Below are 18,031 nucleotides of genomic sequence, written 5' to 3'. Positions count from 1 at the left end.
TTAGCATATCCCATCTCAAGATGTAGAAGGCCAACAAAATTTAGATACATACAAACTGATTGTGATAGTAAAAACCTAGCCAAATGGGCAATATATAGGCATAAAAAATCTGTGGAGGCAGGCACAAGTGGCGAAGACATCTGGCTACAAAAACATTCATAAGCCTTGCGATGCGTGCGATAGCTCTTTTTTGTATTCTCAGCAAAGGTGGCCTGCCGAAAAAGCACAACGTCTTGCACCAACTCCGAAACGAAGGGGGGCAACTCTAGAGGAAGGAGAATACAAAAATTAGCTACCACAGATAGTATACTTACCAATGAGAAAATAATAAGAATAGGCAGACATATGATTGATGGCAACCAAATCACAGACTGAAGTCAGTGAGTTGAGCTGCAAAAAGTGCAAAAATGATAATAAGTGTTGTCTTGAATGAAGACGTGATATGTCGTCAGCAAGGACATTCTGAGCGCCAGCTACACGGAAAGCCTTCAAACGAAAATTGAAGGTAGCCGATAACCAAAACAACTGACGTAAATAGTCCATCATAACAGGGTGATGGGTAGTTCCTTTATTAAGCATAGCAACAGCAGCAGTATTATCGCAGAAGACATGAATAGTTTTGTTCTTCCAAGTGGGAGCCCAGCGAATAGCAGAAAGAACTACACACAGGGCTTCTTTAAAATTAATATGCAAAGAGGCAAGAGGGGAATGGTCTACCCATAGATGAGAATAGAACCAATCACCCTCAAAAAAGGCACCAACAGCATCAGAGCAAGCATCAGTTTGCAGACTGGTAATAGGTCTTAGAAATCGCATTGTCCATTAAACACACCCAAGAACTGATCCCACCAAGCTATATCCCTGTGAAATTCGAGCGTCAAGCGACACTTCGAGGCAGGGGAAGACAAGGTGTTCATCAGATCCAGGACACGTCTCAAGAACGTTCTACCACCATACACGACTTTACAAGCCCAATTTAGGCGACCAGCACAACTCTTTTTTAGAGGCTCTCTGCTTGGTTAAAAAATGTGACACTACTTCCGTCAATGCATCTAGTTTAGCAGGTCGAAGAGAAAGGGTAAGTGACACAGTGTCAAGCAGAATTCCAAGAAAAGTAAGTTGCCGGCATGGAGGAACCAACTTAGCAGGGCAAAGCTGAAACCCTAGTGCAACAAGTAATTTACAGAGTGTGTTATAGGCCTCATAACATTTAGTCTGTGTTCGGCCAATAACAAGAAAATCATCTAGGTAGACAATAACGAGAGGAAAACCTCGTCTTAGCATCATACGATGAAATATTCCAGGAGCACTTCGACCTCCAAAAGGAAGTCGAGTATCGACAAGATAAGAAAAACTGCTAGAACTGAAAAGGAAAATCATGAGGCAACTGCAGCTTAAATACTAGCAAGACTGCTGACCAAAATATATGCTGCTGACCAGAAAAGGCACATAGGTAAATAGTGAACTAACTATGGGCAATACAAACCAGAGTACTGTAGGAAGAAGATCTATATATGTGTGCATTTAAACACTCATAAATATATATTTATGAGTCACATAAACAGCATTGCGTCACAATAAAACATGTCTAGCTAGCTAGCTACTATATAATGGGGTTAACTGTAGCAGGGAAAAGTGATTTTACAAAATTCAAGTATAATTTTATCCAATCGAAGCCTGAAAAAATATTTTGTAAAGGCTTCTGCTGGTTGGTTAGGGAATTTACAAAGCAAGTTCAACAAAGTGCCCAAGCTTTCAGATAAAAAATCTTAAAGTTATCGAAATAGTTAATTAAAACCCTTGTAAATCTAAAGAATAAAGGAGTACCTACGTCAAGTTGGCTACCCAACTAAAAATTTGCTTTTCTGGTAGCTAGCTAGCTTTAACTATTCTAAAGTTAGCTAGCTTGGTGACTAGACAAAAAGCATGTGCAGATCAGCTAAAAGACACCAGCTAGCTAATCAAAATACAATAATTCTTACCTTATATCAAGTATACTATGATATATAGTAATTTAGAGTTCCCACCAGCAAGCCAACCCTAAAAGAAACTCCTTAACAGCCAAAGGACACGATGCGCACAACCAGAATTCAAAGTGCTTTTGGTCATAGTCCAAAGCTTTGACCAAGGAATGTAGAATACCAGAAAATCGTGAAGATCAGATTATTTACAATCTGTACTCTTATTAGTTGTAAACAAAACGAAGCTTTCCTATTGGCTTTTTAGGTAATAACAATGCCAGGGTCCGCGCAAATATTTTATCCTAAAGCCTAAATATCACAACCTCGTGTATCCAGCCTAGCTGCGCTGTCTCTCTCATTCCTCAAGGCGATTTTAAAGATTCCGCCTCGCATCGGTCGTTAACCATTGACATTTTTACATTTTGTTTATTTTTTGTGGGCGAGGATTGTATGTGATTTACCGAAATGACCGACAACTTCTCAATAAGTTTTACATTTTCAGTAAAATGGTGTTTACAAGGTATCTGGAGCCCTTCTCCATCAGCAAGATTAACTCCAGTTACTTTTCCCAGTTCTAATTAACAGCTATGACGACGTCGCTTGTGCGAGAAATTGTTTCTGTAAAACGATCTGTCTTTTCTTTTGCCAAATGTTTAACTACGACGTGAGAAATTATGTATTATTATTAAATTATTCTTATTTCTTCCTATTATCTGATAATTCGAACATTCGTCAAATTTTTCGGTCTCTTGTGTGTTCGAATTAACGGATTGTACTTTATACAAAATAATGAAAGAACCATTTGTTGATTAGAGTTTACTCCTTGCAAACCGCTTTTCTTTTTACAGTTCGGATTAAAATTTTGGCAGGGGACAGTATAAATCATACCAAAATAATTGAATTTATCAAATTCTACTTTTTCTTATTACCTGATCGATTTTTACATTTTGTAACGTTTTGGGAGAGAGGATGATCTGCAAAATATCGAAAAAATTAATTTTAGTTGCTTTATATTTGCTAAATCTAGTTAAAAATGTTGTGGGAGGCAGCAGCGTGAAATATACAAAAGCAACTGATTTTGTTGTTTCAGTTAAATCTTTGGAGGAAAGCCCATTATGTAATATATTAAAGTAATTTTTGTACAACTACATTTTCCACCTTTCATTGCAATCTGGTTAGATTCGACACTGTGCATACACAATGTGCAAGCCAAATTATTTTTGTTGAATTAGGATTTACTTCTCACGAACTTTTTTTTTTTACATTTTACAACATTTTTTAGTGGAGGAAGTACGTAATATATATGAAATAATTGTTTCTTTTTCATTAGGCAAGGAGACTGTATGCAATAGACTAGATGTTGGTATAGAATTTTACTTAACTGTTGGTTGATAAACTTTGTTTTTTGTATTTGACGTAATGAAATAATATAGGACTAGCCGAAGTCCCGTGGAAGAGTCCACTGAATGTCTCCATGAAATGCATGTAAGGGATACCAAACAAAAACATACAGCATGGTAATGTGAATTTTTAAAACTTAGAATCCAACCTCATCCCTTTGTCTCCTTTTTATAACGGGACGGAAAAAAGAGAGAAAAAGTCCTGGGATCAAGATTGCTCACAGTCTGCATTAATTTATATTTATACCCGTTGAAACCAAAACAGTAAAAATATAAGCAAGTGCAACAAAAAATAAAATAAAATAAAAATAAAAATGCAAAATGTCCAACAAAATCGAAGGCGTCTAACGAAATCTGAAACAAAACGTCCAAAAAACAGCAACAAAAAAGTTAATAATAAAAGAGAAAAAAAGCCCTGGGATTGAGGTTGCTCAAAATCTGCATTATATTTATACCCGCTTAAACAAAACGTTTAAAAATATAAGCAGGTCCAACAACGAAATAAAAATAAAAAAAAATGCAAAAGGTGTAGGTTCTCAACTTTCTTGACAAATACTATCCTCGTAGCCGAAGTCCCGTGGAAGAATCCACTACACTGTGCCAAATAAAAACATAGAAAATAAGAATTTGAATTTTTAAAAGTCACAATTTGCATTATTCTATATCTATAACCGCTGAAACAAAACGTCAAAAAATAAGCATGTGCAGCAATAAAAAAAAAAAGAAATAAAAGAGAAAAAAAGCCCAAGGTTGATGTAGCTTACAATCTCCATTATTATATTTATACCCGCCGAAACAAAACGTGTAAAAATATAAGCAGGTCTAACAACAAAATAAAAATAAATTAAAATAAAAATGCAGAAGGTCTAAAAGGTGTCTAACAAGGGTTATGTAAAAAGCTAAACCTGCTAAAACTATATACTTGCTTTTTGCCATGCCATAAGTACACCAGGGAAAAAAAGTATACCAGACATTAGAAAAAATCGTTAAGTCACACAAAAAAGGTTATTGCAAAATTTTCACAACGTACAGTTTCTAATGCATCATACCAAATTAGCTATTTCGTCTATTGCATACAGCAATCCTCCCATTGCGCAAACGTGCCATGCATGATAACAATGCAGTGTTTTCGAATTTAAGAATCGAATATATTTCAAACGGTAACGTAACAGAGGTAAACATTGATTTAAGTTTGTTTACATTAGGGTTTGTTATAACCATAGTCATAAGAAAAAGAGATAGTCTGGAAAAGAGAGCGCTATAACAATAGAAGCATTGTTTTGATCCTTTTGTGGCCGTAATTAAACTAGAACCCAGTTTTCTACGGGCACGGTAAATTAGAAATGGCGGTTTTTCTGGTTCAGATTACTCTTTTTTGTTGTAAACAAAGAATTTAATTTGATTTTTTTATTGATATGCCTGGAGATAATTGTTCAATATTTGGCTGTACAGTATCACGAAGAGCTAAGTACAAGGGAATAGCTATTTTTAAAGTCCCAACTAGTGATAATACGTTCGATTCCCAGTGGAGGAAAAAATTAATAGCTATTGTCACCAAAGATCGTGTGGTTGATAAAGCACTTCGTGACAGAATAGCAAATAAAAGGATCTTCATTTGTCAACGGCACTTTAATGAAAATCAATATTATCGTCATGAGAGCAGAGTTACATTGAATCCTGGTGAATTGCCTTGCCTCAATTTACCCATCAAAAGCATTCCTTCTTCTTCAACCATAACAAAACCAAAGGAATCATCACAGTCAACTTTATTAAAGAGAGCTCAACATCCACCTCCAGAAATTAAAACACCTGAATATTTTGAATGTTATCAATCATTTTCTGAATTTTCTTCCCGTATTCAAAATCTCAGACTTGCCGAGTGGCAATATAATTATTCAGAGAACAGTGTTCAATTTTATTGCAATGATGATATTCATATGGTACCAAAGTATGAGATTTATGTTGATACAAGTCTTCAGTTTAATGTCCGTGTGCTACTATGGAGTCTTCCTAAACAACATCAAATTTATAATATCTATGACCACTCAGTTAAAAATATCACAATTTCTAATTTGATTAGATACATTTCGGGTTTCTTTGTTTGTCCTGGTTTGCCAAGATCATTTTCTGGTAGTTGCATTGAACATACTGCACCTAAAAAATTTAACCCAACAATAGACATATTACCAAATCCTCTTTCTCAAACGAAATGGCATCGACTACCTTCCTGCCAATTATTAATTAACACTGAAGACAAATGTGAACCGTGTTTGAAAGCTGAATCTAGGGAAAAACTTAGTCTTCAAAGAAAACAAGACAATTTATCCACACCGGCTCATGATAAAGCTCATGTTTCCTTAACATCTCCTGATCGTATAAAATTGAAACTTCAAAGTTATAGAATTGAGAACAAACAGTTAAAAGCTGACAAATTAAAGATGATGGAAGAAATCGTACAAAAGGCAGTACCTGTTGATGATAGTTTGAGCAAAGATATGATGAATATCATGTCAAATGCAGATTACGAAAAGATGCCTGAATTTATGCAATTCTTTTGGAGTGAACAACAAAAATATCTTTCTTCATCAAAGACAGCTGTTAGATATCATCCTATTATTATCCGGTATTGTTTGGGTTTAGCTGCAAAATCGCCTTCGTTTTATGATGAAATTCGTTATGACGAGAAAACAAAAGCTGGTTTCGTTATTTTGCCCAGTCGTCGCCGATTAAGGGACTACAAAAACTATATACGACCACAACAAGGATTTAATAAAGATGTCATCTTAGAATTAAAAAAAATAGTGGAGAATTTTTCAGACATAGAACGATATGGTATTGTGTTAATGGATGAAATAAAAATACAAGAGAAATTAGTTTGGGATAAGCACACAGGTGACTTAATTGGATATGTGGACTCAGGTGATATGGAACTTAATTTGGCATCCCTTCAAAAATCTGATGACATTGCATCACACATGCTGGTCTTTTTAATTCGAAGTATTATTAACCCCTTAAAATTCTCCCTTGCCAACTTTGCAACCACAAATGCTACGTCTGTTCAGTTATTTACATTATTTTGGAAAGCTGTTGGCATATTGGAGGATAATTGTGGAATTAAAGTGGTCGGTGTTACAAGTGATGGCGCTTCTCCAAACCGCAGTATGTATCGGATGCATTTTAATATGACAAGAGTGGAAGATGTTAATGGAGACGTTGATGTAACCTATCGTACACTTAATGTGATGGCAACTGAAAAGAGATATATTTACTTCATATCCGACCCACCACATCTGATTAAAACTGCCAGAAACTGCTTAGCTAATTCAATGGCTGGAAGGTGCACAAGAAGTATGTGGAACAATGGTAAATATCTGACATGGAATCACATATCAAAGCTTTTTTTTGATGATTTGGACTGTGGTCTCCACCTTGTTCCCAAAATCACAAATAACCATATTAAACTCACACCCTTTTCTGTGATGAATGTCCGACTAGCTGCACAGGTGTTAAGTAAATCAGTTTTTCATGCACTCCAAACATATGGACCACCAGAAGCAGAAGCTACTGCCACGTTTTGTATGATGATGGACAAGTTCTTTGATTGTTTGAACATCAGAAATACAAAAGAAGGCATCACTAAAGCAAAATCGTTTCTAAAACCATTCGAATCACAAGATGACGAGCGCTTTACATGGCTACTTGAAACATTTCTAAAATATTTTTCTGATTGGAAGGACTCAATTGCCACAAGACCTGGAAATTTCACTGATAATGCCAAATCTAACATGTTCATCTCATGGCAAACATATGAAGGTATTAAAATCACAACATATTCATCGATCGAGCTTATTAAATATCTATTGTCACATGGTGTACCATATGTTCTTACAGAGCGCTTTTGCCAAGATCCACTGGAAAATTATTTCGGAAGAATGGGGCATACGATCAATGGGGCATAGAAAAGACAATCCTACTGTTAGAGATTTTGGATACAACGATAACACGATTCGTACACAAAAAATATTCAGACCAATAGCTGGTAATTGTATTGACAACGAAGCATTTGCCAAAATTGATGTTGAGTCTATGCCATGTCGTAAAAAAAAGAAATAATGAAGAAAATGATTAAGGCGCCGAGTCATCAACAAATCAAAGAAGAAGCAGCACACAAAAAACGGTTATTTTTATAGCCACACATCTTAAAAAACATTATTACTGGCTTCACCTTACTCTGTTTTTATGGTTCTGATGGTGAGTATGATTAGAAAATTCTGTGGGCCAGTATTCACAAATATAAGTTTCACATAAATTTTTGTGTCCCAATGGGCAAATATTTATCCAGCATTATTCTGAAGGTAGTATTTTGCAGCACACAATAAACTGAATGTGTATGAAATCATTTTCTGTAAGTTCCATACAACAATACTTACTTTTAAAGGTTGAATATTTCCGTGTACTTCTCGTTCTTTCCAAAATAATGTTTTTTATAAGTTTTTAGCTATAAAAATAGCTGTTTTAACAAGTTTATAGTCTGTTGTTCAAGACTAATGTCCATGATCCAAAGTGCTTGATGCTTTTTTTACTTCAGTTCGCAACGATCGTGATTTTTTAGCCTTTGATTTAACATTGTGCCGTTGACATTTATCCTTCACAAGTGAATATACACGAACACGAATATACAACATGATAAGATGTTCCAGTAAATTCAAAGCTATCTCTTTACTAACTTCTTCAGTTGAAGCATTTTTTAATTTGTTGTAATTGCATAAAATTCTTGCATTATTCATGAGATATGATACCATTTTTTTACTGTCAATACTTCTATGCGTGGTGCTAGACTCTTGGCGGAAATGGGATTCAACTATGGAAAAAATTTCAAAAACTTCTGATGTCCATAAGCCGCCTCGGTCTTTAATGCGAACTAGTGTATTGATTTCGGCATCGTGTTCCTGGTCAGTTGATTTACCAGCAATAAGTAGATGTATGCTTTGCAGATTCAAGATACTACGACTTTGTTTCAATCTACGTATACGTCTGTAAAGTGTTCCAAAAACATATCCTGCAAGATATTTAATAATTTGCTTTTCCTTTGGTGAAAAATTTGTACCTGGAGATACATTTGCAATATCACCATTAACAACTGAACCTGTTAGGTGGGCAAGTACATAGTTCGCTAACTCAAATCCTAGGATAACTGATGCTCTTTTTGATAGGTTTTTGAAAACAATATTCTCGGAAACACATTTGTAAAAAGAGGCATAAAATTTTTCGCTATTGTTTTTAAAACTGGCTACAACATCTTTAATAAATTCAAAGGTGTATCTAGCATCATCTAGTGTTGGCTTTTGAAACATCAAAAACCCCTTTCTCGTTTCTTCACTATAGCACTCATCTAGAGCTAGCTTGGAAGCACATTCTTCGATGTATTTCTTCAAGTATAGAGGGTGTAATTTATTTTCAGGCTTTTGGTGATGAGGTTCAGCCACAGAAGTAGGGCCATGCTTGCTATTTTTATGTCTGGTTAAACCTCTTGATGTCTTGCATATTTTTTCGCACTGATCACATTTAAAACCCTCTTCTATGGAATCAGCAACAACCTCATCAACAATATCTGTTACAGGAACAGATAATTCTTTATCTTCCTCAAAAAGGTTGTCTTCGATAGCTGCAAGAATAGCATCGAAGTCATCACCATAAATAAAAGCGTCCGCTTCAGCCATCTTGTTCAAAATACGTCCCTGGTTGCTCCGGCCACCCCAATAATTTCATCATTGCGCCGTAAAACAAAACAAACGTAAATAAACGGCCCGGGTACCCACACTATCTCTTTTTCTTATGACTATGCTATAACGACATCAACCACTTCATAGCGTTAAAAACAGTAACAACGGAAAAATTACTTTTTACATTTATACGCAAACACTATCCTCGTTATTCTTAATTATATTCTTTGTTATGTCCTGAAAATATATAATGGCTTAATAAAATAAGGCTTGTTATAAGTTGCTATAGCTATTGGCAAATTCTTTTATATTTATTTAGAACAATCGAGGTTGGACATATTTTAAGATATTTTTAACTGACCCTGAGTATATTCTTACAAAAAAAAGAATATGTTCAGGCTGAAGACAAAACATATTTAACTTCATATTTAAGGGAAAGTTTAGCTGGAAGCGTGTAAACAACTTAAAAATGTTATTCACCTAAATTTATTTCCCTACCAGATAATCTAAACAACACACCTGGTTTTTCTTTCGCTTTCTCAGTAGTAGCTAACGTTCTCTGGATAAAAGTCCAATTAGTTTTTTACTTCGATTACTAGACTTCTCTTCAACCCAAAGAAAACAAATTGAAAATGTACAGCTAGCTACAATTCTCTGATACATTTCCAATCAGTTCTCTTTTTGACGTTATATTATCGTACGTTTTTCTTCTTTATAACAAATATTTCTGGCAACAACATAAACTTTTTTTATTCTCGCTCGACATCAACAGTCGCTCTACAATGACAACAGTTTTGTTCTTTACTTCTTAGATTCGAATTATCATTCGAATTCGATAGTTTTTTTAAAAGAAAGCAACTTCGGTCCCAGAACACAAAAAAGATAGAAGAAACAAATAAGCTTTAATCTAACCTCGTGATGAGTAAACCTTGTTTGAAATAACTTTTTTCAGGATTACTTTGAAAAAGAGACAACTTTCTTCGCTTCGGTGTTCATTTTTCAGTTAATAAATTTTGTTTCCGTGAGATACACGGTCATTCAAAACCGCGATTTTAAGGAAAAAAAGTGTGCGCATGCGCCAAAAATTTTTTTTAAAAAAGCGCCTACGGCATAAGATTATGACGTCATCGATATTGACCTCACTCTCTATTATCTTGTTTTAGTTGCCCAATAAAAGAAAATTTAACATTTTTTTCTTTTAAAACTGAAGAAGGATGACCATAGACTACTATTTCGCCTTTGGTTGCTACCCGGGGCAGCCTAAACAGACGGCAAGGTCCACAAAAGCCCGGATGGCTAGTTCACAATTTACCAGTACAGGAGCACTCTTGTACAACATTCTGACGCAAGGTTTTGCCTAAAAATTACTTTTCCTGTTTGCATGTATCCCTTATCGAGCGTTCTATCGTATTAGGTAGTAGCTGCCACTTTTTTTACTACTAAAATTTTGAGCTTTTCTACACCATACATTTCACTTTCGTTTTCACAAAAAAAAAAAATGGTTGACAACTATTAGAAATGTAAAATAGACGCTAATAAACAAAGAACAAACGATATTATACTACTAAAATTAAATTTTAAAAGGAAAAAAAAATAATTCATCTGATCTGTAACCTTAGCTAGCTCTAAGGTTGGTCTTGATTAGTTTTCTCTATCTAGAAGCCTGCTAAAACTAAACGTAAATGTGAGAAAGCTAGCTTCACTCAGACTCAGTGGACCCCAATGGAAATAATCCACTAACAATAGGTTTTTGTGATTTTCTGGGCTAGAAACACTTTAAATATTTATCATTATTGTTGTTGTTGTTAGACTAGCAAATGATTGCAAATGAAAAAAATTGTACAGTTATATAGCTATATATTTGTTAAACGAAAAAGCTAACCATTTACACAGACATTTCAGCCTAGACCATTCCCTAATTGTGAGATTTTTCACCACGAAAGTCAATCTGAATTACATAAAAATACTTTACTATACTACTATACTATACTATACTAAATTAGGCTATTACAAGTATTTTTTATTTCAATTCATAATCTGGATTTCACGAATATATTCTTATTTCAAACGCATCCAACAAAAAGTGGTAATCGAGCAAATCAGCAAGATCTTCTGTTTCATCATTGTTCCATCATTTTTTTAACCGCTTCTGTCAACAAATCTTCACATGCAAATCACGTTTGAATGACGCTTGAAATTGTGAATTATTGGGTCAAAATTACTTCAATGAAATCGTGCCAACATGTTTTGTATCATAGAACAATTTGGGACTGGTGCCCTAAAATGTGAAAAAACAGAAAATACAATATAAGCTACCAGAATCACCCAGAACCACCCAAAACCACGAAAACGCATGCATGTCCAATGTGTGGCAATCGTTTTCAATCTTTTATAATTTAATAATTTAACAGACCAGCCGTCAACGTTCAATGGACCCCGGGTACAAACCTCGTACAGCCGACTTCCCGAAAACAAAAAGTTTCTTTTTCAAGTCTCAATTATAAAATGTATTTTTTTGTACAAAAAAAGTTTCATAATTCCCAACTTCTTACTAAATGTCCTCCTTTTCAATTTCTTAATGTTGGCTTGGAAGGTCTTCTACCTAACATGAGTCTTTCCCTTTAAAGTCTATGGAATACACGTTCGATACGGAGCCAATTATTAACGCACTATTTACACCAGCGTTTTTTCCTAGTTGTTTATATTTTTTTCAAGTGACTGTTCGTGTTAATTCGGTCTGGAATCAGTCAGAATGACCTAGGGGTCATTCTGACTGATTCCAGCTGCTTCTGGGTGATTCTAGGTTTGGAAAACAATGATTGAGCAGATGGCGGGGCCTACAAAAAGCTCTTATCTTTTAAAAAAACCTGAGGCTCTCATAAAAAAGCATGTAAAATGATAGCAAAGTGTGCATAAAAATGTACAGACATGTGAGTTAATGTTTAACATATTCCTGTGAAACCCCTGACTTTTTTCTGACTTTTTTCCGGCGAGATAAACATAAATTTTTCATGATTTATCAGACACCACAAACTCGGCATAAGCCTCAATTATATAAGTCAAAAATTTTTTCCAGGGTACGAACAGATATGCTGTCCAAATAAATGCACAGGAGCATCTCTGGTTTAGTGTTACTTGTTGTTTTGGTAATTATATACATATTATAGAAAAATATTATCGATTTCTTTTTGTATGAGATTTTTCATTAACAAACAAACCTTCGCTATGAAAAATTATTTTTAGCAGAACTATTAATAAACCCTAACCCCTTTTGGGTGACTGTGAAACAGTCAGGGTAAACACCTAATTAGACGACATGACCTAATTAGGCGAGTCATTTAGTTAGGCGACATGATGTAGTTTAATTACGCTAACCGTAGTCTAACTAGGCGAACGAAAACTTTCTGTTGTAAATACGTCGAAATCATTGTGTTTCGCACTACAATTTTTATGTGAATCAAATCGCAGACAATTTTGACCAATTATCGTGTTATTTGCATTGCGCATTGGCAACTTATGGCCCAAACCTTGTGTGGCAATATTTGTTGTTTTAAATAATGGATTTCAGCCATTTACGCCACAGGAAAAAAAATATGGGGGATGAAAATGTGGTATTGTTTGACTAAGATTTTAACGTTGCTAAAACAGGATAAATAAAAAAGAAACGTTACAAAACAAATTGTTACCACATCCATCTTAAAAAAAAACAATTTTTTTTTTTGCGTTTTTTGTGAAAGAATATCTTCATTAAATTATTGTGTATTTTACTATCGTCACCTAAATAGGCGACATGTAATATTTCATTTTAACATAATTCTTACTTGCGCGAGCATATCAAGGCACGAGTGACAATTTTGGAATCATGGTTGCATACACTATCCATTCTGAACAAAGTGTTTTTGCTATTTTTTCTTAGGAATGTGTGAAAAGCCATTGAATATTGTAATGTCTTAACTAGGTTACATATGGTCTAACTAGGCTACAATGAGTCGCGTAAATAGGTGGTATGCCCTAATTAGCCTACCGTCGCCTAATTAAGTGTTTACCCTGACTGAAAAGTTAGGGGGTAGCCACAAGCAACATTTTTCACATCTAACACTGGTTTATTGCTTATATTTATCTTATTGAGTGCGCAATTCTCATTTAAAATAATGATATTTACCGATTTATGAAGTCTTGTGAAAGGTCATTTCCGAGGACCAATTTCTTTCAGAAAAAAAGTGGCAGCCACAAACCACTGGTTTTATTTGATAAAACAGGCTATCAGCTTTCAGGAAAAACATGTCTTAAAGCATGACTTTGCGTTGGAAAGCAAATATCTTCATTTTCCACCAACTTATAAAATTTTATAATCAAAACATTGCTATTCTTTCTGTCTCCTCCCAACAAAAGTGAAAGTGTTCGGGTAGTCGAATCTAGAGTTTTTGTATAGTCCAAGGCCTGCTCTACTAAAATAAAATCCTTTTAGGGGATGATCTCTACCGCAGAGGCTCAAAAAACATTTGTTTTTAAGGGAAATTAGAAGCACGTGCGATGGTGGCCATTATGAATCGCTTGCGGCAGAAAATTTGATAACAAATAATGGCGCATGCGCACACTTTTTTTCCTGCCGTAAATGACCGTGGATACGGCGCGCACATGGTAAACCGGGGGTAAAATTTAATTATTCTATCTTAAACGACCAGCGGGGCTTTTACAACAAAAAAACAAATAAAACCATTTGAAATTAAAATAAAAATTAGTTTTAATGAGTAAGGAAAAAGAGTTTTATTTTAAAAAAAAATAAGAAAAGAGAATTAAATATTTATATAGTAACCCTCTGATTTGCGTTTTCTTTAACTTGGTAAATTTTAGCGTAACGCCACGTCGTAAGAAAGTGACCTGTGATTTGTGTGACGTGGCCTCACCGTGCGCACACACACACAAGGCGTATTAATATATAGACTAGTCGATAAGGCCCGTGGAAAAATCCACTTAGGCAGAAGGACAATGGAAAAGTAGGTTGTTTTAGATTTTTTGTTGACGTCAGCAGTGCAATTACAAAAATATTTGGCGAAATTTAGTTTATTCGTTGCCTGTACTATGCAGATGTTAAAACACTGACCAAGAAAATGTATATGATCATATCTTTTTGATAAGCAGTTAATGAGACATAAGGGTTTTAACATTTTGCTGATGTCAGCAATGGCCAGTCAAACCCCCCCAAATTTTTATTTTAGAAATTTGTATACCTGCTGCCTTCATTGTATAGGTCTTGAAACGCTTATCAAGAAAATGTATAGGATCGCGTATTTTTGACAAACGGTTGCAGAGATATTAGGATTTGAAGGTTTTTCGATGACATCATCAACCCGTCCATTCCGAAACGGATTCGGGGACCCAGGTTTGGGAAAATTACCCAAATTGGTCCTAGTTGGTCCCTAGTTACCCACGCGGTGAAAAATCATTGACGTCACCACCTCGTTTCCAGGTTATTTGGCCTCAAAGTTTTAGGTGCACTGTAATGGCTTCATTAATTTAATATAGGATATTGATGTTAAAGTAGTGTTATTTTAGTCGCGTCGTAACGTCAGAAAATTTAACATATTAGACATGCATTTTTCGGCAACATCAAAGGAAAATGAAGACATCCACTTTGCTTGTCACAGACACACAGACAGACACACCTAGCGTATTATTATATAGACTAGTCGATAAGGCCCGTGGAGAAATCCACTTAGTCAGAAGGACAATGGAAAATAGGTTGTTTTAGATGTTTTGATGACGACAGCAACCCATTCACAAAAAAAAATTAGAACCTTCTTTCCACGTTGCCTCTATTGTGTAGAGCTTACTAGAAATTAAAAAAAAGGTTGCGAAGCATTTCGCAAGTTGCAAGCAAAATTAAACTATCCAATACTTTGTCCCTAGCGCTTCTTGTTTCTTTGGCGCTAACATCTTCCGAAATACATCAAAATTGAATATCATATAGAAGAACCCTGGGGACGAGGTAGGAAAATGAACGCTCTGCGGAACAATTCGTTGCTCAAAAACAGTTTTTTTTGCGAATAGACTGCGCGAGTATTTGATGTGCGTGGGATATTCTTTTCAAAATGTGCGAGAAAATTAGATTACGCGAAACTAACAAAAACGAATAACGCGTGTTAAAATTTTGTACCGCCTTTTCCCACAGAATGGTAAAAGTAAAGAGCGCAATACAAAATTACACTTTTAGCAGTATTCCGAAAGATATGTGATACATCGAGTTGTACAACCCGCAGAAGTTGGTCCTAACGTAACGATTTCGTAAATGACCTCACAACAAAACAGTATTTTTTTCACGTAAAAATACCGGCAGTAGAAGCCACAGAATCTGCTGGAACGAATTTCGAAAACTCACGGGAAACAATTAAAACAAAAACAAACAAATCAAAACAGTTTTTTAACTTTATCAAGATTTATTAAATAGCTTCAAATTTGGGCAGAAAAACAATAACGGATTCGCCTTCTTTTCACCACACGCATTAGAAGATTACATCACTCACTCCCATTGTACACAATCTAAAAGAAAAAGAAAACATTTTCATATAGTGAAGCTTCCAGTGCCTTTAAGGGATGGCCAAGTCAATGGAATTAAAAGCACTGTTTTTCATCTTATAAATAATTAAGGCTAATCCGGAAAAGTATAAAAGAAAAAAACTAAACAATTTGGCAACTTTACTAATTTTATACACAAAGTTCCAACCATACCAACAGTTTTCAAATCTGACAAAATCATTTTAGAAGTGTTTATTTTTTCAGAATTTGATTGATGCAAGGCCAGGGGAAATTAAATAAGTTTATTGTCCTAGACCCATTGAAAAACATATGCTTCTCATCATTCAGTTTTTTTTCAACCAACATTAATGTAATCACCCAGAGGAAATTATAATGTCTCTTGTGTGTGTTTTAGAAGCTGAGTACACAAATACACAAATATTACAAGTGCTGAACTTTGGCAATCATATTTTGCAATCAGACCCTTTTAAAAACTATGCTGAACCATGTCAATTATTAAATTCAGCACTAATAGAAAAGCACCTTGGATAGGATTCTTTGTTGGGCGAATAAAATGACTGACAAATGGTTTATCGTGAATGAAATAGTAATTTTTACACAAATAATTTAAAAAATAATGAACTTTGTTATGTGGGTTGTTCTCAAACACACGTGGGCGGTGGACAAAAAACTGTGATGTAATTTCTCTTGGTCTATTATTCCTAAGAATATTCTAAAATAAGAGGGTGTCAATAAGCTGCAAACAGCCACATATATAAGGGCAAGTTCGGGCAACTTTTCCAATTAAATTAGTGATTGTCTTCCAAAACCGCCCGCACTTTCCCGAACTTGCCTGGAGCATTTTCAAAATTCAATTCCTTGTAACATACCTTGTGGACGATAGTTGGAAAAAGATGCTTTAAGAGAAAGAAGTTAATAAAAATTAAAAGTTATTTATCAAGTAAATTTTATCAAAAACCATCAAAAACAGTTCTTTTAAGAACTTTACTACCACATAGTTTACTTTATGGTCTATGCAGGTTTTTTCAGGTGAATACTTCAATTTTTTTGCAAAACGCTAAACTTGCCCAAAAACGCCTGCACGTTATACGGCGTATGCAGCTTATCAGCACCTTTGTTCTAAAATTACAAGCAGTTTCGAAGATGCCCACGCCGTTTAGAGGACGTGGTGCTTGGGCATCCTTGAAGTTCTGTTTAATGACAGTTTTAATGTTTTAATGTCGTTTTAAACCTTGTTCTCAGGGAGGGTGTAGGGAAAACTAATTCCTATTGACAATTACATTGCTGTTGGTTTGATAGCAAAAGTGGATATTTTTTTAATTACTGTAACAGGTTACTTATATATATAATAAATAAAAAATGATAAAAAACGGTTGGTCAGCTCACTCTAGCGCCCAGAGCTATTTGTTTTGTCTGCGCCCTAGCTACAGGTTTTCCTATATCTGGCTATCAGTTAGGTAGTAATACAGCTTCTCCATATGTATTCTACAAATTACTTTCAATTCTTTTATACAAAACTGAGCTCTAGCTAGCTAGCTACCTTTCGTGTGATTAAGCCTTACCTTGATTTGGATAAAACCAATTAAAATTGATAATATTGTATTCTTACATCTTCTTAGAAACAATAAAATAAAACACAGCTCGGCGCGTTATAATTGTACAAATTACTTCAATTTTTCTTTAGGAAAGGGTACCTTACACAGGAGCTTTCCAATCCAACTAAAATCTCCAGAAAAAGCACAGCAACAAAAAAGCTTAAAATACACAAGTAAAGTCGATTAGAAACAGGACTAGCAATAAATTTTTTCAAAAGAATAAAACCGTTTTAATACTATTATATTTCATTAAAATACAACTATAATAGTATTAGAAGCAAAATTGCAAAGTAATTAATTAATTATTTATACCATAATTAGCTATAATACAAAGAAATAAGGCATATTTTGGGTCTGTAAAATATACGTGTCTAAAATGCCGACTGCCGTTTCTTGTTCACGGCATATTCCTCTTTGTGTATTCAAGTTCGGCGGACGTATAATCCGGACCAAAAGACGGGGGGGGGGGGGTCAAAATCCGGGGGTGGGGGGGTACGAGCCGTACCTATTGCATTTTTTACTAAACTTATACTTTAACCCCTCGGTCCAAACTTATTTGTTTTATTAGAAAAAAAAATACCCTAGCTTTATGTGCAAAAATATCAGTCCTATTTCTTTACGCTGATTTTATATGATTTTTTTTCTATCGAAATTTTGAGAATCTCAATAATTCTCTTGGTATACCTCGCGTGTAGCAAACGTGCTCCACAATTTCGCTTCGCTCGCTTCGCTCGCAAAGCTCAATTGCTTCGCAAAAACGCTGGTCAAGAAAATGTATATGATCATGTACTTTTGATGAACGGTTAATAAGTTAT

At 34.8% G+C, this 18,031-nt stretch overlaps 1 protein-coding gene across 3 annotated transcripts; it reads right to left on the bottom strand.

Moving 5' to 3' along the window:
- Nucleotides 1-5,446: 5,446 nt before the first annotated feature.
- On the bottom strand, nt 5,447-17,430 carry LOC130655192 (uncharacterized). Of its 3 annotated transcripts, XR_008984589.1 has the most exons (4): nt 17,184-17,430; nt 13,247-15,624; nt 7,792-11,362; nt 5,447-5,515 (listed from the first exon to the last, which is right to left on the bottom strand). XR_008984589.1 is itself a non-coding variant. In XM_057457923.1 (3 exons), exon 3 carries the CDS (start codon nt 9,079-9,081, stop codon nt 7,906-7,908), a length of 1,176 nt encoding a protein of 391 aa, XP_057313906.1. In that variant the 5' UTR covers nt 9,082-11,362; nt 13,247-15,624; nt 17,184-17,430; the 3' UTR covers nt 5,447-7,905. The 3 variants fall into 3 exon arrangements, 2 of the variants coding, with proteins under 2 accessions (XP_057313906.1, XP_057313907.1); XM_057457923.1 differs by having other exon boundaries at nt 5,447-11,362; XM_057457924.1 differs by lacking the exons at nt 13,247-15,624; nt 17,184-17,430 and having other exon boundaries at nt 5,447-9,861; nt 9,997-10,072.
- Between the last annotated feature and the right edge of the window lie 601 nt (nt 17,431-18,031).

Source organism: Hydractinia symbiolongicarpus, chromosome 8, assembly GCF_029227915.1.
Source record: "Hydractinia symbiolongicarpus strain clone_291-10 chromosome 8, HSymV2.1, whole genome shotgun sequence".
Classification (NCBI taxonomy): domain Eukaryota; kingdom Metazoa; phylum Cnidaria; class Hydrozoa; order Anthoathecata; family Hydractiniidae; genus Hydractinia; species Hydractinia symbiolongicarpus.
The sequence above is the reverse complement of the archived record's forward strand: the minus strand, read 5'-3'. Positions and strand labels throughout refer to the sequence as shown.